At 42.1% G+C, this 26,118-nt stretch overlaps 1 protein-coding gene across 5 annotated transcripts in view; it reads left to right on the top strand.

The window, feature by feature from the left end:
* Positions 1-1,066: 1,066 nt before the first annotated feature.
* Positions 1,067-26,118, top strand: part of MYOF (myoferlin) — a 131,262-nt gene continuing 106,210 nt past the window's right edge. For 3 of the 5 annotated variants that reach the window (XM_016164189.2, XM_016164188.2, XM_016164185.2), the window contains exons 1-3: positions 1,068-1,339; positions 18,560-18,615; positions 20,778-20,869. In XM_016164189.2, coding sequence (XP_016019675.2) covers positions 1,252-1,339; positions 18,560-18,615; positions 20,778-20,869 — 236 coding nt within the window. In that variant the 5' untranslated portion in view covers positions 1,068-1,251. Of the gene's footprint in view, positions 1,340-18,559; positions 18,616-20,777; positions 20,870-26,118 lie in introns of all 5 variants that reach the window. The other 2 variants (XM_016164186.2, XM_016164187.2) reach the window with 2 other exon arrangements.

The following is a 26,118-nucleotide window of genomic DNA, read 5'->3' as shown; positions in this document are numbered from 1 at the left end:
AGTCAGGTTAACCAGACCACCCCTTCTCCCCCCTCCTCCCCGACACACACACATCCTCCACATTTGATCACCCTCACTATCTGGTGGCTTTCTTCATCCTCTACCCAGGTCCCCCACCCCCAAAGGGATTTCTGGTCACCCTGACCTGCGTTTAGCAAGAATCTTCTTAGTGGGTTTTGCCAGAATCTCCTTTCTCCCTGATGTTTTTCCTCTTAGTAATTTTCCATCTATTCACTCCCACTCAGCTCTTGGGCTATAGGTTCCCACTTGCTAATGCTCTGTTTGGAGTTGATCCCAATCGCCTCCTTTCACTGCAAAATTCCTTCGCAGTGGTCCCTATGCCTAAGCAATAGTCCCTCTTCCCCCGAGTACAGTATTCTTTACTGTGCTTTGACAAATGTCATTGACTAATATGCATTTTATTCTTGAACAAAGGAAGGGAAGATACTTCTCAGGTTTAGTTCCTGAAAGAGTGAAGAGCCACTTCTTCACTTTTATTGAAGACCGTTAGCAGCATTTGGTGGACCAGGAAAACTTAGGTGCCCAGCTATCATCTCTTAAGATTTCTAAGAAATCTTATGGTAAACCTTTATGGAAAGCAAAGAATCAGCCCCCAATACACAATTTTGTTAAACCCATGTTAGTGCCTCCATATTAGGCTCGCTTGAAATAAACTCAGTTATTCCTCTACCATACAGTAGGGGGCATCCTTTAACTAATTTTTTTTTTTTTTTAAACTTCAAGTAATTGCTGAGTGGGTGTTTTCACAGCGTGAGAGAAGGAACAGCAAAAGTAAAATTTTTAAAAAAATAACTTAAGTTTTATAACTACATGAAGCTCAGAAAATAAAAGCAGTGGCAGAAATCGATTTGATTTCACAAATTGTTGCTTAAAGCCTGCAGAGTCTTAGTGGTCTCCTGACCTGCGCACATTTATTACCTCCACAACCGTTCCGGTTTCATTCGTTACACATAATAATTTTTAGTTGAGGTTTTGTCCTTTTCACTTCCACATTTTCCGAATTCATACGTGAGTGCTTGCGGCATCGTGGAGACGCTGGGAGTTTGGATATCAGTTTACACTAGGCTTCAGTAAATAATCCGTCAGAGATCCACCCCTTGCCTTTCCCCGTTCCCTCCTCTCAGAAGTCCTCCAGAGCCTCTTTCTCCAGGGGCGGTGCGGCCCGGAGCTCCAGCACCCATGTCTCCTTAACTTCGTTTTCTGAAACTTGCCTTCTCCCCATTGAGAGCCATGCTTCGTGTGATTGTGGAATCTGCCAGCAATATCCCCAAAACGAAATTTGGGAAGCCGGATCCTATTGTTTCTGTTATTTTTAAGGGTAAGGAAAAGTTTTCTTCTTTTTCTCCAGTTCTGTTTTGGAATGTTTTCCGGAGTCACGTTCTTTCGAAGTCTGCGTTTAGACGACTGGTGAAGCCAAATTTCTCCAGCTTTAGGTAGAGTTTGTTACCTGTTCAGGTCAGGGGAAAGGTCCGATTTCTGTGGAAGGCATTTAATTTTCCCCAGGGCTTTGAGACCTGTTATTTTAACTCCAATAAGGTGGTTTCTGTAAGCCCTTGGAGAGAAAAATGTGTTTGTTAATCCTCGAATTTTAGGTATCAAAAATGTCTGTGTTGGTTCACAATAAGAGCAATATGTATTTTTTCATTGTTTCTGTCTGTGAGAAATGGGTAAAGGAGTAAAAAGCGCAATTAAATTGTCTGAGGCAACATCACTCCATTAAACTGCCCCTTTGCTGCTTTGCCACTGCCTTCTGAGAGGTGAGCTGAAGTTATCGTTTGGATTAGCTTGTTTTCCTGTTATTTTGTGCCTCTATGTAATTGTTCTTCATCTCTCCAAAGTTGGGACTTGTGTGTGTGTGTGTGTGTGTGTGTGTGTGTGTGTGTGTGTGTGTATTTCATACCTTTGAAGTTGCTCATAGGAAAACAGCTCCCAACAAAGCAAGTCTGAAGTTTGGGGATGTACTTGTAGTTGGCCTTGTCAAATGGCATTGGGCAAGTGACTTCATTTCTCTGGATGGCAGTTTTCTGCAAAACGGGCGAGGAGGGTTTAGACTAGATCATCTTTAGAAGGCTCATTGTAATTCCAAAAGGTTATTTTTCTATGACATTTAATTGCCATGGATGAGGACAGGAGTAGTTAGTGTGATGGTGGTACTTTTCCCTGGCTTTGCAAAGTGATTCCAGTTTGGGCTGGATTAATGTGTCTGCATCTGGGTTTAAGAGCTTTATTATTTTCTGTTTGTCCAAGGTCATTGGTAAGATTCCCACCTTGCTTCTTGGTAGGAGAAATGAGAATAAGAGGGGAGGGCAAAGAGGGTGGGAGCCTTGATGGGCACAGGTTCTCTGACCACGCCTCCTGACCGTGCCTCCTGACCACGCCTCCTGACCACGCCTCTCCACATTTTTCCCTTCCTCCAGGAACTTGACTACTTACTTCTCCCTTCCAGTTTCTGGGTAATATATTCCTTTCTCTTTTCTTTTGTCTGTTTTATCTCCCTATTTCTCTTCTCAAACCTCTACCTATGAGGATGAGCAAGAAAATGAAAGGAAGGAAACCCAAAGCTGCCAAATAATTGTCTAATTAAAAAATAAATAAATAAAAGATTTGAAGGGCATAAGTTGGATTCTTAAAGGACAGTTTGAGGATCTGGTTAATAAATATGTAGTCATGATATATCAGACTTCATTTACATGCGTTAGGTTTAAAAAATTTTTCTTAAAGCTATTACACAATAGGGATATAACATGAAATGTTTGTTTCCTTCACCATTGACATGTAAAGACATATACAAATATGTTGAGGTCAGTCTGGTGACCTCATTATTTAAGGCAAGTCATATAGATTATAAAGGAATTAGAGTTTAACATTATATCTAAATTCGACTTGTTCTTTGCCTGGAGTAATATGCATTGATCAAATATTTTAAGTGACTGAAACTATGTCTAAGGCTATGAACATAAAACGCTCAATTGAAAGTGGAAAACTTCATTAAAATTGGGCAAATATAGTCTCTCCAAACAATCACATTTACTAGGTTTTTAACTCTAGTCTTTTTTCCAATCTCCTTTGGTCGTAATAGTAAAGTCATTCATTCATTTGACATGCAACCTGACAGAAGAAACAACTCTGAACTCAGAGCAGGAACATCTGGTCTCTGGCTGATATAAACTAAATATATGATGACTCAATTTTAACCTCCTGAGTCTCAAATTTCTCAGCTATGGGATGAGAGGAACTGATGTCTTTGAGGTTCCTTCAGGTTTAAGATTCTGTCATTGTACAGGCCATGTATTGAATACCTACCTGCTCTTAGCAAGATATACATGGAATAGCCTTAGGCGCTAGAGCAGATATGGTAATGAATATGGCATTTGTCTAACTTTCAGTCTTTTCCAGTGGTTTAAAACCCTGGTGATGGCTAACTCTTTCCAGGTGTGCCTCCCACACCTGAAAGATAAAGGTGGCACTGAAGAAAGCCTGTGTTTAAAATTTTGCTCCTTGAGTACTAAAACAGCAAGGTCAATAAGCAATTCTTCTCAAACTTTAAGATGGTAGGAAAAATGCCCAAGTAATGGGCATGTTAATGGTGTTGCCATATAGACACTGCGAGGCCCTGTTAGGCTGCTGCTTCACTGTAGTTAGAAATGTTTTGCACTGAAAACCAACTGGTTTAGAGTTGCCCTCAGTCTTTCCGGTTCAAACCCCTTCCGAGGTTGTTACTGAACTTCTCAGGACCTGGTATGAACATTTGGGGGTTACTGGAGTCCCTGTTATGTCAATGGCATTGATATTTAGCAGTGTGAGAGTACATTATGAAAACCACGTTCTTGGGGTGCACCAGATTCCCTTAAGAACAAGTTCCTGCGAGCCAGAGGTGACCATTCTCCTCTGAGTATCGCTCAGACAGCCAGACTATGAAGCTGCATCTGGCTGAAATTAGATTTAGACAGATCTCCAAGGTCTCTCTCAACTCTAAGACTTTATGATTCCCCCAAACATAATGGATTTTTTACTTAAAAATGTTTTTAAATATAACGTTAAAAATTTTAAATAGAAAATATTGCATTTAAAAATAAAACTAACAATCCAGAAGGGATTATACAACTAAAAAGTGGAAATTCTCATCATACTCCTCTGTTCTCTCTTTGTCCCCATTCTTACTACCTAAGGGTAACTACTCTGAACAGTTTAATTTGAATTCTTCCTGACTTATTGCTATACACATGTAAGTTGTTCCAAGCACTTCCTGTCAGCAGTAATGCTGCAGTGGATCTTCGTGAATCTTTCTGAAGTCAGATTCCCTGGTCTCAGTGTGTGTGTGTATGTGTGTGTATTTGTGTTTTATTTTTGTCTTTTCTTTTAAAGATGGTTTTGTTGTATATTGCTCTTGACTTCCATTTTCCTTTTGGCTCATCTCTTGCCTCTATGTCAAATCTCTTAGAAAGATTAATTGAGAGGAAATTTTCACGCACTTTTATATTGTGCTTTTACAATGTGGCAACATTGCATTCAGATGAAACATGCCACTCCTAAGGAGCGTAATTGTTGCAACTATAACAGTTTTCGCATTCCGTCCTTTTGATATTGTCTATTCCATTAGCCAGAATTTTCTCTCTCACTTCAGGTCTTGTGCAGATCTTTGTCTTGTAGAATGGCTAGTGCTGTTGTCCAGATGGTCACCAAATAATTGTCATGTTGTTACTTATTTTTCCAGATACTCCTAATTTCATTTGAACATGTTTTTGAAGTGAAATCCTAGATATTTCTGGAACTCTCCTCTAGTGAGTTTATCAACTTTGTAGCCTTGAACAAACCACTTGACCTCTCTGAGAATCTTATTTTTTTCTTTTGAAAAATAGGCTGTAATGGCTTATCTGAAAGAAAGTAGATCTGTTGTGATCCTCAAAGACCATAATTTATGCAGTAGGGAATTTTCTGACTATTCTTAGCAAAAAGTGTTTGCTGTTTGAAAATTTACAGTTAAATTTTTAAAAATACCCATTTAAATAAGCAGAAAATTTATGATATTCCATTTAAGAATGGTGAAGTATGATGGGAGAAAGATCCAATGGGTCTCATTCACCATCATCTGTGAAAGCAGCTGGCGAGCGCACCTTAGTTTATCCAGGATGCATCATAGGACTAGTCAAAATGATTCCCATGGGCTCAAATTGACCATCGTGCCATATTAGTACTATCATAGAACCTCTCTATTGTACAGGCATACCTCATTTTTTTGTGTTTTGCTTTATTGTGCTTCACAGATTTTACATTATTTTTACAAATTAAAGGTAAGACCTTCCGCCAGCAAAAATATTATGACTCACTTTCTTATGACACTCTCTTTATTGTGGTGACCACCAAACTGGCAATATCTCCAAGATATAGATGAATTTACAAAACACTCTGGAAGGCAAAAATATTTAATCTACTAAGTCATTCCCATCACTTCCAGGAGAACAGGACTTAGAGACTCTCACCACCTAAGGAAAGTGGCCCCACCCTGTTGAAACATGGAAACTCCCAACGGTGCATTTCTGAAAGGCATATTTTACAGGCTCTCAGTCATTTATAAAGCCACAACTGCCTTTCAAAAATAAATTAATGTGGCTTGTTTTTCTTCCCCTCCTCCACAACACATCTTACATGCATGCCCTCAAGATGTGTCCAAGGTGTTTGTCTGGTTTGGGCTTACTGGTGAGTTTCTGCATTCCTATGGGATTTGGCCCTGCCAGGAAAACATGAGATTTTTATATCCTCTGCAACACCTGTCACATCACTGATGTCAAATACATACATTTACTTTAGTTTAGTTTAATTTAGTTTTGTTGTTGAGGTAACATTGGCTTATAACATTATATAAGTTTCAGGTGTGCAGCATTACAATTTGAAATCTGTGTGTACTATATGGTTCTCATCACCAAAAGTCTAGTTTCCATTGTCATCATATAATTGTTGAATATTCATTTTAAATGTTGGCCACGGAAGAGATAAGCTGGCAGGAGATTTGGTGCAAACATCTTGGTGCAATGAAGTCACTGATTCTTGGTCCTAAAAGAGACCATCGGAAGTCAGCCAATCTCCCCTCTTTCAGAAGAATTACACTTGATATTCTCTCAGGTGCTTTGTGGATAAGCCTTGGCAAAGGGACACTTCACATATTCCTGAACACTGAGCATAGCCAATTCCTAGCACGTGCCACCCAGGGGCAAATCAGTGTTGGAGAACTTTTTGCATTCTTGATCCTGACAAGAAAAGGGATACTGCCAGTTTTTATGTTAAAAATTCACACATGAAACATTCTGTGGTCTATAACGCCTAATGCATATGCCGTGACATGGCAATGGTCACCTTACCCAATGAGAAGTTTCTATTGAACAGCTGTTCTGGTGAGTAGGGGTGTGCTTAGAATGGGTCTGAGCAGAGTCTTCACTCAGAAATCTCTGGTTGGGCATCTGTCACCTTAAGCCTCATCAGCTAACTTAGCATTAGGCATGAGGGTGCAAAGCCTATTGGACATTAGAATGCAAAGGCCAAGGGGGCCTAGATGAGAAGCCCACTTCCCATACCTTACTTCCTATGTGCTCATGAACAAGTGAATTAAAATCTTCAGCTTCAGTGTTCTTAATAATACCTACCTTGCAGGATTAAATAAATATATATATATGTGAAATTGCACATAGAGCTATACAATGCACCAAATAGTATGTGACAAATCAAGTCTAGAAAACTACACACATCATAGTTTGGTTTTCTAGGCCAGGAAATCACCTAGCTAGAACACAAAAATGAGAGACAAACCAGAATAGTCATAAAAACTACAACCCAGGAGCTGATAGAAGAGTGAAAAGCATCATGGAGAAGGTGTCAGTTGACTTAATCTTAAAGGATGAATGGAAACTTGACAGAAATAGTGGGAAGAAGACATTCCAGGCTCTGGAACAGCACAGAAAGGCGGGGGAGCCATGGGCCTGTGCAGTGAGGTTGACGGAGGAGTAACCTGGTGCGATTAGGAATTGCACTTTGTTCATAAACCACTGGGCAGACAGTAGGCAGCATTGTGAAGGACAGATTAGTACAACTGACCCTTGAGCAGCATGGATTTGAACTGCGTGGATCCACTTATACCCAGATTTTTTCCAATAAATACCTTCAGCTTTTCCTTTTTCTATTTTCCATCCCTGGATTTAACTACCTGCGAAATGAAAACAGCATTTTCACATTCCCAAACTGCAGATTTCCTACCACAGTTGAATCTGCAGATGCGAAGGGCCGACTGTAATTAATTTGGGAGGAATCAAAATTTATAGACCGATTCTCGACTACATGATGTCAGTGCCCCTAAGCCCCACATTGTCCATGGGGTCAGCTGTGGTAGTCAAGGGACTAATAGAGAGTTTACTGGTTGAGGCAAATGCTTTCCAGGGCAGAGGGAGCTTATTCCAGGGCTAGAATGAGAAAGAAGGAAGGAATATGAATACAAACATACAAAGGAAACAGCCCAATTAAATTAAATTAATATGAAAACTGCACTGGCCAGGCTAATGAGACCATTCTTCCTTACATTCTTCTGAGGAGACTTCCATCCTTCGTGTTCGCCCTGCTGAGGAGTACAGGGCTGGGTGGGGTGGCTCTGCAAGAGGCCAGCAAGAAGGCTTCAGCTATCTGTCACTAGAGGGACAGAGGCTGCTGAGAGATAGAGAAAAGGCATGGAAATAGAAAGTGATATGAAAGACAAATTTGCTCTTTTCTCAAAGGTCAAAAGGGGGACATTTCCTCAACCAAGCTGGGCTGTGGTCTCATTTACTTAAGGTCTCTCCCTTCCTACCCAGTTGTCCTACCTGAAGGGTAAAGAGTCCAGGTCAAGAATTGTTTGATGGCAAGGAGCACATACCCACTCAAGCTTGCTCAAGTAAAGTGTGTGTGGGTTTTTTTGTTTTGTTTTGTTTTTCTCTTAAAGCTAAAGAGAAAACTCCCAGAATCCAAGTCATGGGCCTCACAGAAACCAGATCGTGTCAAGCAGGGAGGCATCCCCCAGGGACTGTGTGGCCTCATGCCTCTGCTCCTCCTCACACACGGCATTCATTTCCTGTCTGTACATTGGCTGACTTAGTGGATCTCTTACTCCTGCTCCTCTGCAATTGGCAGCTTGCATGGGGCTTTGGGTTGCCACAGAGGCGACTTGGTCCTGACTGTACTTTAGCTACCACATCAGTGTCTCTAATTAAGAAATTGAATTATTGATATTATTTAATTTTAGTTAATTTAAATGCACATAGCCACGAGTGGTTATTGATGACCTTGCTGAACAGCACAGAGAGAGGGAAAACAGTCACTGTGATTAAGAGTCCAGGACTTCATCTCACTCACTGCTGCCCAGTGTTTCTATACCTCAGTACTCTCACCTGCAAAGTGGAGAGAATAATAGTTCCTACCTCGGAGAATAGTTTTGAAGATAATCATGAGTAAACAGAAAGCACAAAGAAAGTGCTTTAAATGTTCATAGCAACTTAGGTCTTTTGGCGATTCTGGCATGGGTGGATAGCCTGAGCGACACCCACTTACTATACCAGCACCATCATTTGTTAAATTGTCACACTATGCTCACACCCGTGTGTATGGTCTTCTTTAATCCTCCCGTCATTGTTAGGAGGTAAGCATTATTATCATCTTCATTTTACCCATAGGGAAACTGAGGTAGAGACAGGTCAGGATTCAACTCAGGACTGTCCGACTCTTCAGTCCCTGTTATTCCCTGAATTCGTCATGGACGAAGAGACGCACAACCTGTGCCTAAAACAGCCAAGTCAAATGATGAATGCCTCCCACCCATTCTGAGCGAATTGAGTTGTTCAGTGTGCTGGAGACCTTTAGAACCAGGCTGAAAGAGGAATAATGTGTACCAAGAACAAAAGAACTAAAACAAAACAAAAAAAAATGAAGAAGAAGAAGAAGAGGAAGAAGAAAAAGAAAACCCAGTCCTTTGGGGGAATTTCCACAGGGCAAGAAAGCCTTTATGACATACTGTGACTCAGAGGCTCAGAGCTGACATAGCTTAGCAGTGAATCAGTTCCTCTGATAACCAAGTTGAAGCTGTTTTATTAGTGGAGACTAAAACTCGAAATTATTACTGTGTATGTAAAGTATTAAAAATTTGATATTTGAATAGCAGGGTGAGTCTCTACCTCACCCCGGTTTTCTGCTCTATTACTTTCATTACCTTTTATATCCCAATAGCATAGCTTATATAATACAAAAAAAAAAAAAGAAAAAGAAAAAGAAAAAAAAATCCTTTCTTTTCTCTCTTTTTCAATACTAAAAATTTTTAAATTTTCCTTTTGCTTACCTCTCCTCATTGTCAGAATTCACTGCCTCTCTCCTTTCTTATATTGATGATGAGAGCTTACTAGCTATTCAATACTGCTCTAAGTGCTTCACATGTATTTATTTGTTTAATTCTCACCAGAAAATGAAGCTTTTTATTTTACAAATGAAAAGACCAAGTCTTGGGGAGAGGGTGGGTTGCCTTGTTTAAGATCCCGCAGTAGGTTCCGAGTGGACCTGGGACCCACATGCCGTTGCTGAGGCTGTAACACCCCTGTGTCTTGAGGCTGTTACATTCGGCCCACCCTGGGATAATAATGCACAGGGGCTCAGGGCTCAGATCCCTATGGATGACACCCAGGCTCCATCTTCCAGCCATTGTACTGCCTTGGACAAAGTCAGCTTGGGGACATATGGTCAGACCAATGCCAGGACCTGGGGCATTGTTGCCTTTGAGCCAGACTCCTCTGGCCTCAGAGAACTTGTCTGAGGCTCCAAATGCCCTCCAGTTTCTCTCATGTGTTGGATACATTATGATGACTTTTCCCTGTATGACATGGCTTGAGGAAGGAGCTTCCTCTCAGGGTACTTACAGAATGAAAAGGCCTCTCCTGGGCTTGATTACATTTGTTCCTCGCAACTCTTGCAGGTGTTCGGGACACCTACTGTTTTTATACGTACTTTTGAAATAAAAAACTTGAGTCTCAGAGAGGTCAAGAGTGGCCAAAGCTAGGCAGCTAGGAAGAGGTAAGAAAGGACTAGAACCCTGGTCCCGAGACTCCTAGTCCCGTGCACATTCCCACGGCTGGCTACGTGCGTGTCTGGCTTTCTTTGTGCTTGGATCTCCTTTGCCTAAGTCTACCCTCCATCCCCATCCCACTAACAGGTGGTAATCCACAAACACCTCGATTCCCAGCTCTGCCTCAGACTGGCAGCAACTGACCAGTGTAGCTCATCAAAGAGGCCAGAGGCCCAAGCCACACACATTCCAGGAGGGAGGGCTGAGCACAGTGGATTAAAACTGCTGCCAATGGCAAAAAGTCCATTTAAAGAGATTATTAATTATGGGATGTGAGACTGAGCCTAATTTAGCTACAAGTTGTGGCCCGAGAAGGATAGGATCAAATGATCAAGATTTTAACTCAGTGCTTTATGCTTATTTTCAAAGTTGTTTTCTGTGACTATTTTTTTTCTCTTGGTAGCATGTCTTAGAGTCCGGGAAGGCAGAGGGCCTGGATCCTCTGTCTGATGGAGGCAGTTTACGATTCTGATCTAACACATAGGAGTGTCCTGTGTGTCCTAGGCACATTCGCACTCATTTGATCCTCAACTCAACCGTGGGAGGTGGACTTTTTCATCCCCTTTTATAAGACGCTTAGGCCTTGCGAGGCCCTTTTGAAACTCTATGAGCAATCCATCTCCTCAGGTTGGGTTTGAAGGGAATTGGCTGAAGGGAATTCATTGTCTAGCAAGTTATGCCTCAGAAACATGCCAGCCAGAGACAGGAGACGTTAAGAGGCTTAGGAGCTAGGGTGCCTGCATTCAAATTCTGCTTTGCTTCTTACTCGCAGGTGACCCTGGACAAGCTATTTAATTTTACTGTGCTTCAAAATAAAGGTTATAATAGTAACAGATTACCTATATAAAACCCTGACATATTACGAGCCCAATATATGGTAGCCATTTTTCCTGGGCATTAGGTACCGATATTTATTAATGAAGAAATCTAGATACCGAGAGTTGAAGTAAGTGCCCCAGTCACTCAGCTGTAAGTGGTGAAAATGTGCCAGGTCGTCTGGCACCCTCAGCCCATGGAAGTGGTCAAGAGCACAGGTTTGGAAACGAAGCCAACTTGGGGCTGCAGCTCAGCTCTGTCTCTTAGGAGCTTAGGATCTCGGGTAAGTCAGTTAACATCACGGAACCTCAGTTTTCTCACCTGTAAGGATTAGAAGTGAATGGGTTTAAAGTGCTCGGCACAGAGTGGATGCTCACATGCAAAATAAATGAACAAACCAAAGAGACCAGGCCCATGATACAGTTCTCCACCGAGGCAGCCAGTCTGCGTGACTGGCCTACCTGGTTCCCTCTACCCACAGCTTAGCAGTTAGCAGAGCTGGAATGTGACCACTTGCCGGGGTCGGCTTTTAGGAAGAAGATTCTGTACGGGTTGTTCAGGTCCACTGGGCTTGCCCGCAGTTCTTTTGAGGGGTTTGGTTTTGATTCAAGAGCTAATATGCCTGTAAGGGCATCTCTGGAGGCCAGTGGGGGACCGGATGTGGAGAGTGGAACAGTGACCCCGCCTGTCTTTCTGTCTGGGCTTTCCCATTTATCAACAATATCACTGACTGCTTCAGAAATGTACAAAACAGCTTTGATTTGTATCAAGTTGCCTTTTGGCCAAAATGCCTTTCCCCTAAAACCTGTTTGGCAACATCTCCTGGAACAGAAGGGCAGCCAGGTTTGGGAAACAACAAAGTCAGAAATGCTTTAGCCAGGTCAACCTAGATGGGCCACATGTCTCTGAGATCCCCGCCAGGTCTCTTCAACTTCTGAGAGCAGGAGGCTCCTGTTGGCCCTCTTTAGAGCTTTCTCTGTCCCCTGGTTCTTGTGGAAATTCTCTCAGATGCTGGCGGCTGCCAGGCTGACAGCCAGAGAGGAGCAGTCACCACCCACATGCCAGCTGCCCCAGGCGGGCCTCAGAGGTCTGGAACTGAGCCATGTGAGAGGGTTGCTCCATCAGGGCTGTGCCCAGTGCCACCGAGCACTTCCTCTGGTCACTGGAGCCCTTCGGAAGTAGTTAAAATGTGTTACTATTGAAGGTGTTACTTTCATGGGCACCTGACTTTACTGGTTATATTAATCAGGGCTCTCCAGAGAAGCAAAACCAATGAGAGAATGGATACATATGTGTGTGATTGGCTCATGCTTTGTTGGGGGCTGGAAAGACTGAAATCTGTCAGGCAGACCAGCAAGCTGTAAATTCAAGTAGAAGCTGATGTTGCAGTTTTGAGTCTGCAATCTACAGGGCAGGCCAGCAGGCTGGAAACTAGCAAGATTTTTATGTTACAGTCTTGAGGCAGAATTACTTTCCCAGGAAACCTCAGATTTTTCTCTTAAGGCCTTCAACTATTTGGATGAGGCCTACTCGCATTATGGAAAGTCATCTGCTTTACTTAAAGAGAATTGATTGTAAATGTTAATTACATCTATAAAATGCCTTCGCAAGAACATCTATACTAGTGTTTGACCAAACAACTGGCATCATAGCTTAGCTAAGTTGGCACATAAAATTAACCATCACACTGATGCTCTTAGATACACAGTCTTAGGAGTCATGGTGTCTCTTGAGCCTTTTCAACAGAGTCTAACATACTGTCTGGTAGGCGAACAGTAAAGGAAATAGTTATGTGCAAGAAAGTGTGTGCTGGCTTGGCAAAGAGTGCTCGATCAGTTCTTAGGAAAATGTTATTCAGAAGTTGGCATGCAGGTTAATTACTGCAGTAGTGACCTTCATGAACGGAGAAAGAAGCAGGTAGAGGCTAATCAGAAAACAGGAAATGTTACAAAGAATGCCTTGAGTCGTTGTCTAGGGTGTGTGTATTCTGCATTTGACTCAGTTGTTAGTTCTGGGTTGAAAGTATCCCTTTCTTTCCATAGGAAGAAACAGTCATCTTAATAAAATTAGAGTGGAAACAGGGGAGAAGTGGTGATAGGGAGAAGGGAAGTTTCCTGTAATTTAATCTGACGTTTAGTACCTGCAACTTCGACCTTTTTTAAAAAAAGAGATAGGATTAAATAATTGGAGAAAATAAACATGTGACTCTGTGGTGGCTGATAAGAAAGGAATTTATCTACTTTTTTTAAAAAAGGAACTGCCTACTTTTTCTTTGGTCGACATATTTATGTGTGAGAATAGGCTTTCGACAAAATGTATGCACATTTCGATAAAAATTAGAGTCTCCTTCTTGGAAGGGATTCTCCAGAAAGGAGAGCTGGGTTTCTCTAGGAGGACCAGCGCTAATGCTAGCTAGCGCCTTTCTCATCCCTTACTAGCTAGGGAGATAGGAGGAACAATGTTTAAATGCATGCAGTCTAGAGTCCGACCAGTCCTAAGTTAGAGCATTTCTTCTGTTAAAGAACAAAATTCAACCGAGCCATTTTGAAGATCTAATTGGCTTTACTAAGGTATTCATGAATTGGGCAGTGTCCCATTTAGCAACTAGAAAGATGCTCAGAGGGGTTGGACAAAATGGAAAGTTTTTAGGGAAAGAAAAGTTGGTCAAGGGAGCTATTATAGAAAGAAAAGAAAAGATTATTTGGGGCCCAGACATCTTTTCTTTGGGAGAAGAGAACTAGAAGGGTTTTCATCATGAAGATTGTCTCTTTTCGGGGTGGGGGGCTGGGTGGAGGGGAGGAATGGAGAGGGCCCACGTGACAGATTACCTGATACTTGACCAGAAAATTCCAGACTGGGTTGATTAAGGTCATGTGTCTGTGAGAGGCAATTAGACTAGGTATTAAATGTAGGTTTGGTACCATGGGCTTTTAGCACAAATGACACCATTTGGGGCCTGTGGTTTTCTCTTTAACACTTTCTAGCTCTGTGATATTGGGCAGTTTAACCATTCTGGGCTTGCTTTGCTCATATGCACATTGGAGATAATAATAGTGCTTACATTTTAGCCTTGTTAGGAGGATTAAATGAAATGGAATTAGTAAAGGATTTAGTGCGTGCCTGGCTGGGAGTGAGCCCCCTCTAGAGGGACGTGCCATTGGCATCGACATTATTCTCAAGTGCCAGGAACAGCAGAAAGTTTCACTTGAATAGTCCCAAATGGTCTGTGGTCATCCTGCATCTGGGACTCAACTGGTCCCCTTTGTTCTCGACGCACAACTGAATCATGTGTTCAGGAACATGTATTGGACAAGCTGTTGGGTAACTTTGTTTTTCTCGTTGGATTATGAACTTCTTGAAGTTATTAAGTCCAGTTTCTAACACTCTCCTTCCTAAGTGGCTTGTATCAGCCAAATGAAGCTAAGCCTGCATTCACAGCTTCACGGTGTGACCATAACCTTCCCACACAGCCTGGTTGCCTTTACTCCCTTCCTCATCCCTTGGTTCCAGCCAATTGAGCTGTGCAGTGTCCCTAGACATGACCTGTTCTCTCTCTTCCTCCATGGCTGACCTACTCACTCTATTGCCTCCACCTGAAATGACCTCTTCTTTCCAGCTCCACATTTCAATCCATCCTTGTCCTTTGATCCCCAGCTCACTGTGCTTCCTCCATGAGGCCTTACCTGGTGTCCACAGCTGGAAGTCACCTCCCCTTCTGCTAAATTTGTATGTTCATCTGCACTCCTCTGATGGCAACCGAAGCCTTCTTTCTATATCAGTCACCTGACCATATCTTCCTCCCCACTGCTACCTGAGGGCATGGACCATGTCTTGGGTATCTTTGTATCTCCCACAGTGTCCATCTGAGTGCCTGGCAAGTGATATCTCAAAGATATTTGTTGGATAGAAGAATGAAGATGTTAAGATTTGTGGAAGAACTCACTCAGTAGGCCCTTTCTATGGGCGGAGCAATGGGGTCCTTTTACCTGGCCGAACTGGTCATTATTCTCATTACTTACCCTCTTACAGGAGGAAGTGCCAACATGAGAATGAAGCAGGCAAGAACATAGCAGGGTTTTTTTGCTACTTGGTGAAAATGTGTAAAAATTTGTTTGCTTCTTTTCTATAGCCCATGTACTCCATTTGTGGGATGTTTTAAGACCAGGAATTATCTTACATTCTTTTGTTTCCCCAGTTACTAGCATTAATAAATGTTTGGAAATAAATGAGTAAATAAGTGACCTTCTTCATAGTCCTCAATTGCTGACTTTGGAGCAGTCCTGTCCTTACTGGGGTGGGAGGGTCAGTAGTACCAGCCTCAGCATCAAGATAGTCTTGCAGCTTTTCTTCTCCTGCTAAGGTTCCCAGGTCAGTAACTAGGTTTAGGATTCAATTCAAGTGAGTGAGTACTGTCTCTTTCCACCACCTCTCTGGCACCGTTAGCTCTCTGTCTGGAATCTTGGGGAGTTGGAGACAGAAATTTTGCTTCAATATCATCCTTCAGTGACTCAAGCCCTACCCCATTGCCCTATGCCCAAAGTCTGTAAATTATTTGTTGCCTTCTTGCTTTTCTTACCTGCTGGGACTGCTTGCAATTGCCCATCTTTTCTCTTGAAGATCTGCCGTGGTCTCAGGGTCCAGAATCACTCCCTTCAGACTCAATTCTCTACCTACCCAGCCCTGATAATGGCAGCAAGGGTGGTAGTGAGCTGGAGGAAGATTAATGGTACCATTTTATGCTTGTAGAAGGCAGGAATTCCTAACCTTTGTCAAGGTCACTAACTCATTTGATAATCTGATAACTCATTTAATAAACTCTTTCCCCCCAAAACTCGCTGAAGTAATATTTTGCATATTGGAGCAAATAGTCTTAGAGAGTCTCGGGATGCCCTGAAACCTGACCTTGGACTTTCTTTCCTGTGGCCAATGCCCAGGATGCCAAGCCTATCACACATATTATACTTATGTATCTTTTTTATCCAGCATTCCTGGCAGCTTCCAGTGGGGCATTGTGGTATGATGGCAAACACATGCTCAGGTTTGGAGCCAAGGAGATGTAGGTTCAGAGTCTGGCTCTGTTTCCTTATTAGCTGTGTGACCCTTAGACAGGTTAACCAGCTTCTCTCAATTCCTTGGGGATGAGAATGTTTACCTTGCAGGGTTGTTGTAAGAATTTAGAGATACTGTATAGAATGCACAGCCTGGCATCTGCAGATGGCTATTTAGAGGAAGCTGCTACAATGGTGGGTAGAAGCCATTTGTCCAGTTCTGTCAGTTTATAAATACTTTGCGTGGCTCCTGTTTCTCTCAAGAGCACTTTCTTATACTGTAACCAGAGAGGAAGATTGAGAGGTTTCTGTCACATGAGGGGAGGGGTGAGTAGGCTGAATATGGAAGTGTGGGAGGGAAAATCAGGACAGCTTCTAGGTGACATGGAATCAGATCCAGTGAGGGGCTGTATAGGTCACATAAAAAAGCCACAGTCAGAGCTAAGTAGTATAGGTCTAGGCATGAACTGGTGGGGAAGGTCATGCTGCAGTTTAAAAAGGGAAGGCAGTGGGACTATGGGAGCCCACTCAAGAGGAAAAGTTAATGTTTAGCAGAGTGAGGGTAATGACTCACGGTTCTGTTATGCTGAGGTCTTGGAAGAATGATGTGGTTAGTCCCACTGCTGGCCATGTGCTGGGAGCCTTAGCAATGTGACATTCAGTTGAACAAAACCCACTACCTCCTACATCTTACAGCAGTAAAGGGGAAGCTGAGGAGTGGTTTGAAATGTGGCCACCAATGTGAGACTACCTGGGTTCAAAACCTAGCCTTACCACTTACTAACCGGGTGACTTTAAATATGTTACTCAACTTCTCAGTTTCCTTAACTGTGAAAGGGAATGAAAATGAGTATACACATCTCCTAGGGTTTTTAAGGAGATTAGATGATGTGAGATAGTAGAAAATATGTATGTTGGTCTCCCCCCCATCCCCATTCCCTACACAGAGCTCCTAAAACCCTGGGAAATTCCTAAGCGATAAGAGCACTAGGAGCATCTTTTGTTCTAATAAGGTGACTCTGGGCATAATCCTGGATGGGAGGCTGGTCATCAGAAAGACCAAGCCAGAATTAGAAACTTGGAATTTTCAGCCCCACTCCCCACTTCTTTAGGTTGGGGAGAGGGGCTGGAAATTGAGTTAATAATTGATCATAAAAATCCCAAAAGTATGGGGTTTGAGGAGCTTCCAGGTCGTGTAACACATCCATGTACTGAGAAGTTGGGGGCACCCCAAGTCCACGGGGACAGAGGCACCTATGCTCGTGTAGCTCATGTGGCTGTTAATCTGTATTTTTTTATCATGCCCTTTAACAAATTGCTAAACATAAGTGTCTGCCTGAGTTCTGTGAGCCGCTCTAGCTAACTAATCGAACCCAACAGCAGGAATCACAGGAACCTCAGATCTACAGCCGATCTGTCAGAAGCTCAAGTGGCAACCTGGACTTGCTATTGGTGTCTGAAGTGGAGGACGGGGCGGGGGCCGGGGGGTGGCAGTCTTGTGGGACCGACCCCTTAACCTGTGAGATTTTAGGCTAACTCCCGGTAGATAGAGTCAGAATCGAGTTAAATTATAGAATACCCATCTGGTATTGCAGAAAATTGTTTGGCAGGACATCCATCGCTCATACATCTTGTGTCAGAAGTGTTGTGAATCTTCTGTGTGATAGTAAAGGAGGCACACAGGAGGAAACTTTTTTTCCCCCTGAAAACAGAAGAGCTAATGCTTACAAAGCATTTTGTATTCAAACATTAGGTTTAATTTTGGTGAGGATCTGGAGACTTAGGGACTTAGTAGAAGCCTCTGCTCTTTGGACTTTGCTCCAAGGAAATTTAAACACCAAATGGATTAACATTTACTCATCTAGGTAGGTGTGCTATCCAGTCTCCAACACAGAGTAAGAAGACCTTGTGTCTTCAGAAAATGTGGGCCAAGAGTAAAGGAAACCTCCAATTTTTTTGTGGGTTCTAGAAAGTGTTTATCTACAAATTACCTCCTGCCAAGGCCCGTAGAAGGGCGTCCAGCTTAATCCTTAAGCTCTATGGGGTTTTATCACACACAGAAGCAGCATGGGATTCAGAGTTGAAATGTCAGGTTGTATCAGGCCATCACCACCGCATATGAACCAAGACACGTTTCTTAATTCCTTTGAGTCTCAGTGTCCTCATGTATAAAATTGGGACACCTGCACAGCAAAGGTTAGCTTCGTTGGCTTCTTTCTGCAAAAAGCCAGAGATGCAGAGGCCCTGGGTAGCCTTGGTCTGCAGGAGTTGGTGAAGGAGAAGCAGAGGATCATGGCATTTCCATGATTTTGAGTCCCCCATCCCTTAACTTCTTTAGACCTGGTGATAGTAAAAACATTTTAGGACAAAAAAAAGCATTGCTCACTTTAGAAAAGATGTCATTCAGGTAGCCTCCATCCTAGGCAGATGAATGGGAAGATACAGGCACATTGCTGGCCCTCAGGGAGGTATTCTTTGAATGAACAAATGAATAGTATATATTTTACAAATATTTCTAATGGATTGATATCTCTTATTTTTTTATTTGCAGATGAGAAAAAGAAAACAAAGAAAGTTGATAATGAACTCAACCCTATCTGGAATGAGGTGACTTCATTGCTTTTTCAAATTTGTTTCACTGGATAAGCTATATCTGATTGTCTCATCTTTGGTCAGAGGTTAATTCTCCTCTTTGAGAGGAGAATCTATATATTTTGCCCCCATTCCCCCACCCCTACTTCCCCTTGTAGCCATCGAGACAGCAGGGCCATTCAAAGAGATGTAACACTGTGATATTACTGTAGAGGTGTGGTGAGTGGAATCTAAACTGGAGTGAGGAGAGTTGGGTTCTAGCCGGGAGCAGTCTTGAGCTTGCTGTGTGACCTTGGTCTGGTTATGTTGCATATGGGGGCACATCTGTCTGGCAAGGGGTGGAATTAGATCGCCCAGAGGGAAGCTCCATAATTAAAAACATATCTTCATATGATTCATCATGTGTGTATCACATGATAATTCGTGTGTCTGTCTGATTCAAGACTTTTACTGTTTTTATGTTGCTAAAATAATATATATTTAACATAGGAATTTTGAAAACTTCAGATCAACATAAAAAATTATCTTTGGTCCTACTATCCAGAAGCAACTACTGTTAACATCTGAGATGTATCAATAAATGTTTATTGAGTAAATACATTTAATAAAATGTCTTAAAATTAGCATATTAGCATCATATAACAAGTATAATTTCCTATGCACTATATCTGGAGTATACACCCATATCATTCCATTCAAAAGCATTTTTAATGACTATGTAATATTGTGTTGAGGGGATATAGTTTATTTGTTTTCCTCCCAGTGTTTAATATCTATATTTACAGATATGTGAAAATTTTAATTCTTTCCACTGAGTAGGATTTTCCTATGCTGACTAATTTTTGAAAAGTTGATCATCAGCATTATTGTTTTTTCCAAAGGCTGGTCACATCCTAGATAAATGTAGTGATAAATATCTTTGATATTTTCACTAAATCGGGAGGCTATGAAGACTTCTCCTCCCAACTAGTTTCAGTATTTCTATAAGACAGGGGTCCCCAGTTCCTGGGCCACAGATCGGTACCGGTTGGTCCATGGCTTATTAGGAACCGGCCACACATCAGGTGAGTGGTGGGCGAGGAGGCGAAGCTTCATCTGTATTTGCAGCCACTCTCCAGCGCTAGCATCACCACTGCATCTCCATCTCAGATCATCAGGCATTAGATTCTCTTGGGGGCACCGATCCTGGTGACAACAAGGTTGGGGACCACTGCTATAAGATAAAGACTGTACCTTCTCATTAAATGTTGTGAAGACAAAAAGCTTCTTAATGTCTTTCTCGAAAGCCCTCAGGCAGAGCTCCAAGAATAAATAAAAGCAGATATATATGTGCAGTTAGTGCTTCAGGTTTTGAGTAATCCTAACATGCTACTTTATATATGAAATCAATTTACGTGGCCAGTGGCAGAGAGATGTGTGATCACATGAGCAGGCATGCTCTCTGCAGGGCATCATGCATCTCACCCCATTTCTTTTCCAACACATTTTTCCCTACATATTGCAAATGCATTTATCACGTAAACTCTCTGATTACAGTTTACAACTGAAACCTCACTCAAATGAAATGCCAACCCCAAATCCACTGAGATTACTGGGTATGTTCTAATGAGCTATGTGACATATTCTCTATCCATTCCAAATCCAGTACAAGGAGAATCAAATCGTCGGTAGACGTTGCTTTATTTAATTCACTTATTACATAATCAATTGCAGGCAACAGTGGTGCTATGTTGATTTTTTTTTACATTTGTCATTAGATGGCAATTGTGTGCATTAAGATGAAGGTCTCATCTGATTATAGCACTGACAACGGAACTTCAAATAAGGGGTGGATGCATTTTAGAAACTGTTTTCTTAGATTATTCATCTCTTTGATAATATGTTTAGGAAGAGTAAGTAAGTTTTAAAAAGCCATCGAAGAAAACAGTTTCATAATTACATTTGTTTCATTCTTGCAACAGTTGTGGCAGGCATTCAGTCAGTTTCCTGACGGTGAGATAGGGGTTTGCTGACTTGTCCAAAGCGACAGAGCCTAGTAAATGGGAAGCCAGGAGTCGGCTCCCGGCCCTCTGAGGCTAAGTCTGGTTTGTATTCCCACACCCTTAGCAGCCTCCAGGTTTAGTATATTCCCTGATCTTTTTAACAGCATTTTTGTTTCATAACCTTTCTGTGGACAGATTTTGGAGTTTGACTTGAGGGGTGTACCACTGGACTTTTCATCTTCCCTTGGAATTGTCGTGAAAGATTTTGAGACAATTGGACAAAATAAGTAAGTTGATTTCAACTGTTTTTCTCATTTTATATATTATCTTAGCATTGTTTATTTTGTTGTAGGAACACACCTTTAATAACATTTTATAATATTTCCAATATAATTGTATTTTAATTCCTACCCCCCTTCCTTCTTAGCCAATATCAGACATGGTTAATCAATCACAGTTCTTTTTCCCAAACTTCAGTATCCCTACGAGGCTGTAAACACTAAGCCACCACTAGTCTATCCAATTTGGCACATAGAGTGAACCTATTTACACTTCTGGAACTTCTTTGTTCATTGCATATAGTCATTTCCTACCTCTGGTGGTTTATCTGAACTGCAGTTATATTGGACACAAGGAAAATCATTTCTTCTTTCACTTATGTGCAACTCACACACGTCTCATTCAAGGTCTACTCCTAGCCCCACTTGCATTTTAATATCTTATTCACCTTTTAAACCAACAAATCTAAACCAGATTCCTTGTATTACTGCCAGTTTTCAATGGCAGGGGAAGGGTCGTGATGCTGCCCCTGGTGGTACTGAGAGTTGTCCTCTGGCTAAAGTTGGGGGACTTGCCAAACAGGTCTCCAAGGGACAAGAATGACCTCAGTAAATTGACCCCAGTCTTTGATCTGGACTTGGGCCTTATAAACTCAGAACCCAGTCTTAGGTTACCAATTCGAACTAATCTAGCTCACGAGAAACCAATGCTTAAAAACAGTTTGTTATTTTTTTTAGGGAGAAAATACATGAGGGGAGGGTATTCCTATTCTTTGATCAGTGAATTCTCCTTCATGTCATACCACATGGGATGCCAAATTACTCTGTATCCTTGACTGTACAATGTCATTGACCATAAAATGTACTATTAAATTAATAACAGGGTTTTTTTTGGGGGGTGGGGGAATGAGGTAGGGGAAAGCCTGACATCGAATGCTCACATCACTTGTAAGAAGCATCCTAGTTTTTAATAATGTTAGTGCATTTAAAAATGGGTGTCTTAGCCTCAGGCACATTTGGTATAATCAGGCTGCAGTGAGAACAATACCTTAGAATGAACGAGTTGAGATGAAGTGACCATAGGCCCAGATTTCTTGGGGCAGTTCTGGTTTATTGTCCCAGCACAATGATTGATAATGCTCCTTTCGCTGTCAACAGTGGCTTGGTCTGGCCAGTAAATTAGATGTCACCCTAGTCAGTAAGGTCTTCTGCTTAATGGCATCAGATCAAGAGAGCCTGGACAGACATCTACCCTCTTGGCAGTGCTCTGATAGGTACTGCCCATGTCCGCCTTTGATGAGATCCTTTTTCCATGTTCCATTGCTGACCAATGCCCCTTGTGACTGATGCATTTTTTTTCTTAAGCTATATAAGTACATTCTAGCAGGTTTGAGTCCCACTCTTAGACTGAAAACATTCTAGTTTTTTAAGGTTATGTGGCATATCTCAGCTTTGAACCAATTATGTGATTATCTATCCCCTACCCCAGCTTCCAGAGGACAGATTTATTTCCCATACTTCCAAGTTCTGGGGAAACAGATAGTCAAGCCTCACCATAGCCTCCTGTATGTTATGAATAATAGTCCTTCTCTTCTTTGCTTTTTTTTTTTTTTTTTTTTTTACAAATGGTACAGTAGTTTATATTGTAGACCAGCCCTCTTCAACAGAAATATGGTACAGGTCGTATATGTAATTTAAATTTCTAGTTGCCACTTAAAGAAATAAAAAGAAAAAGATGAAATTAATTTTAATAATACATTTTATTTAACTCAGTATATCCAATGTATTTCAATATGTAATCAACATTTTAAAAATCATCGACACATTTTACATGCCTTTTTTTCTTACTAAGTCTTTGAAATTTGATGTGTATTTCACAGTAACAGCACATCTCAATCCAAGTTAGCCACGTTTCAAATGTTCCCTAGCCACACGTGGCTGGTGGTCATCACCATATTGGATAGCACAGTTCCAGATCACTGAACTCAAAAAAACCTCAAGTCTCTCTGTCTCTCCCTTTTATATCCTATCCGGCCTATTGCCAAATCTTACTTTTTCTTTCTGTCCATCGTTTGTGCCCTATGTTTCCTTACTGATGGCACAGCCACCAGCCTTTATCACTTTGTGCTGCATCTATTTTAATGTGGCAGCAGAGCCTGGCAGGCTGGCCCCTCAGAGCTGTCGTCTATGTGTCACACAAAGTCTTCGCTTTGCTGAAGGTTCCATTCTTGAGAGAGGGTCAGAAAACAAACACATATATGAAGTAATATATAATGGATCAAGTACTATGAAGTGCTATAAGCTAATGAGGAAGCTATTACTGCCCATGAAGAAAACTAAAGCAGAATTAAAGGTAGTTATTGAGTGTGGGGGGAAATTTTATATAAGGTAGTGTTAAGGTGATAGTTGAGCAGAGACCTAAATAAAGTGAAGGAATGAGCCATGCAGCTTATCTGAAGAGTTAGGAGAAGGAGAGAATGTCTCAGACCAAGAGCATAGCAAGTACAAAGGCCCTGAGGCAGGGGTGTACTTGGGGTGTTGGAGAAATACTGAGGAGGCCAGTCAGGCTGGAACATAGAAAGCAGGAGGGGCTGGAATGGGGGAAGAAGGTGAGATCGGCAGAGCCACAGCACTCATGGCTTTGTGAGCCACACCGTGAGCTTTTGATTTCATTCCTAGTAGAGCAGAAATCCATTAAAGGGTTTTGAACACAACCTGACTTATGTTTTTAAAGGACTGCTCAGGCTTTCTGTGTGGAGACTGGAAGTCGAGACCAGTTAGGAAGCAGGGAAAACAATACTGGGAAACTGTTGTATATTTATTTTACACCATTTGAAAATACAGTGAGGAGAGGACAAATCTCCACCCTAAGACTCACCGTGGCATTTATTTTGGGTGTTTGGCATGCATTTCTGGATATAGTTGATATGCGATCTATCTGGCCCTGAACAGTTTTCTTTGCAATTTTAAAAAAGAAGATACAATGGGTCCTGTTATAAGAGGGTCCTTCTAAAATTAGGGGCTCCATGCATCTTGCTGAAACATGTTGCACTTGGCGAAATTTGTTGCACTTGGTGTTATGGTGTCTGGTGAGCAGAAAGACGAAACGAGTGGTCGTTACTATGGCATTATTGTGACAGGGGAATTTTTAGGCCTAACAGAAAATTCTAGGCAAAACAAAGCTGGTTTTTCATTACGCTTTCAACCTTACCCTCTCCTCTTTGTGAGAGGTCTTCTTCCCCCTGACTTCACCCAGGCACCCAGTATCTTCATGTGTGTGTGTACGTCCCTGGGCTCCCACCAGAGTACCCACTCAGGCCTGCCCTTTGAGCCATATTTGCACCATCTGACAATTCTTTTCCCCAACAAAACTTGTCAGTCCTGTGTCTCAGTCCTTCAAGGTCCCATTGATTGAAAGGAGTTTTTGAGAAGCTGATCCAAGTGATGGTGTAACCAGTGCTCATAATTTACTGTGTTAACTTCCCAGGAACATTGACTTTGGGACTGCAGCCACTGGTGACTTATATGAAGGAGTGGACAAAATGGGAATTTTAGGCCCTGTGGCAGGATCGCTGGGGGAAGTCTCTGTTCTTTTTAATTGGGAGAGCTCTGTCTTGCAAATTTCCTTGTATAGTTGTTTCTTGCCCTCCAGCGAAAGGCAGACCTGAGTGTGCTTCAGATGAACAGTGTGTGGGGATAATGCCCCCTTTGTCACCTGTGCTCTTACTGTCCTAAGCTGTGGTGCTTCTTCCCCCTCAGCTGGGAGTTATGACCTTTGGCCTTGTTTCCACCAACTAAGCAATGCATAGACCTTGGTCAAATTCTCTGTACACTGTAGGGGAAAACAACAACAACAACAACAACAACAACAACAACAACAACAACGTTAAATCCTTATGGGAATTAGCTGTATGACTGTCCAAAATATTTGTTTATTTTCTTGTTGGCTTTTCTACTAAAGATCTGGCCTTCGAGTATTTGCACAAGGCTCAGTGTCGGAGCATTTCCCTCATCTAGGAAGAAGTGCAGGATAAGGGCAGAGGATTTTTCTCTCAGCTTAAGCAATGTCTTGGCTGTTGACTTTCCTGTTGCCATGGAGAGTGGCTATGCAAATACAGATCTCCCCTCTGCTGCTCCAGGGCTTCTAAGGAAACAGGGCCCGGCTGCCTGGGTTTGACTGTGTGTCCACGCCCACACCCGCAGCGACTGCCCCGGTCCAGTCCAAGCAAGCACGGTGCCCGCCGCATCGGCAGCTTCCCTCTCCAGGCACTGGGAATGGGCTGGGCATTCAGTGCAGATCTGCTTTTCCTCACTTTACAGCCATCCAGCCAGCCGTTCAGACTGCATGACGGTGAGAGAAGAGCTGGAGGAGCCTCTTGGCTACATTATGAACATGAAATTATATTTTTAGCTGAAATGCCAAAATGGAAGGATTTTCCCAGTGGCTGAAGAATGAGAGTTCTCGTTGCAGACAAACAATAGATCTATCATCTAACGATGACATAGGGAGTGCCAAGGGCTATGGCAAGCCCTTTGAATGCATTATCCCACTTAATCCTCACAGACGCCCTTGGAGGCAGGTCCTGTTTTCCTCTGAAAGGTTTACTAAACTGCTCAAGGTCACACAACAGGTATGTGTCACAGTCAGCATTTATATCGAGGCCTGTACTCTTGACTTTTATACTAAACTGAAAACTTTGGACCACCTGTAGGAACCAAAATGTAGGTGGAGTGATTATCTTTTGGCTAAACTGGAAGTAATTTTTCTGTTTAATTTGAAATGAATTAAGAATATTTACTATCAGAGGAAAAAAAAAACAGATGTATTATTAATAGAGGATATTACTAGTAGACATAGACAATGAAACAAGTGTAATTATATTCCATGGGTTCAGGAAGGTAGAGGAATGCTTGAGCACGTTAAACAGAGATGGAAGACATAAAAAAGATCCAAATTGGTCTTCTAGAGATGCAAATTACAACGTCTGAGACAAAATGACTATCATTTTCTCTCTGAGCTTTTGCATTTCTTGTACTCTTATTTCCCCCTCCGTATGTGTGTGCTCGTGCATTCGAAACCACCACCAGGTAATACCCCCACACAAATGCAGAGCAAAAACATCATCTGAGTGTAAATCACTGAGCCAGGCATCTGTTTTGCTACAGTGTAAGTAAGAAGGAGATGCCGAAGTCCTGACAATACACCCAAGAGGAAATTTACCCAAGCTCTTACATAAGAGGAGATGAGGGCACATGGT

The sequence above is a fragment of the Rousettus aegyptiacus genome, unplaced genomic scaffold (assembly GCF_014176215.1).
Source record: "Rousettus aegyptiacus isolate mRouAeg1 unplaced genomic scaffold, mRouAeg1.p scaffold_m13_p_6, whole genome shotgun sequence".
NCBI lineage: Eukaryota > Metazoa > Chordata > Mammalia > Chiroptera > Pteropodidae > Rousettus > Rousettus aegyptiacus.
The sequence above is the reverse complement of the archived record's forward strand: the minus strand, read 5'-3'. Positions and strand labels throughout refer to the sequence as shown.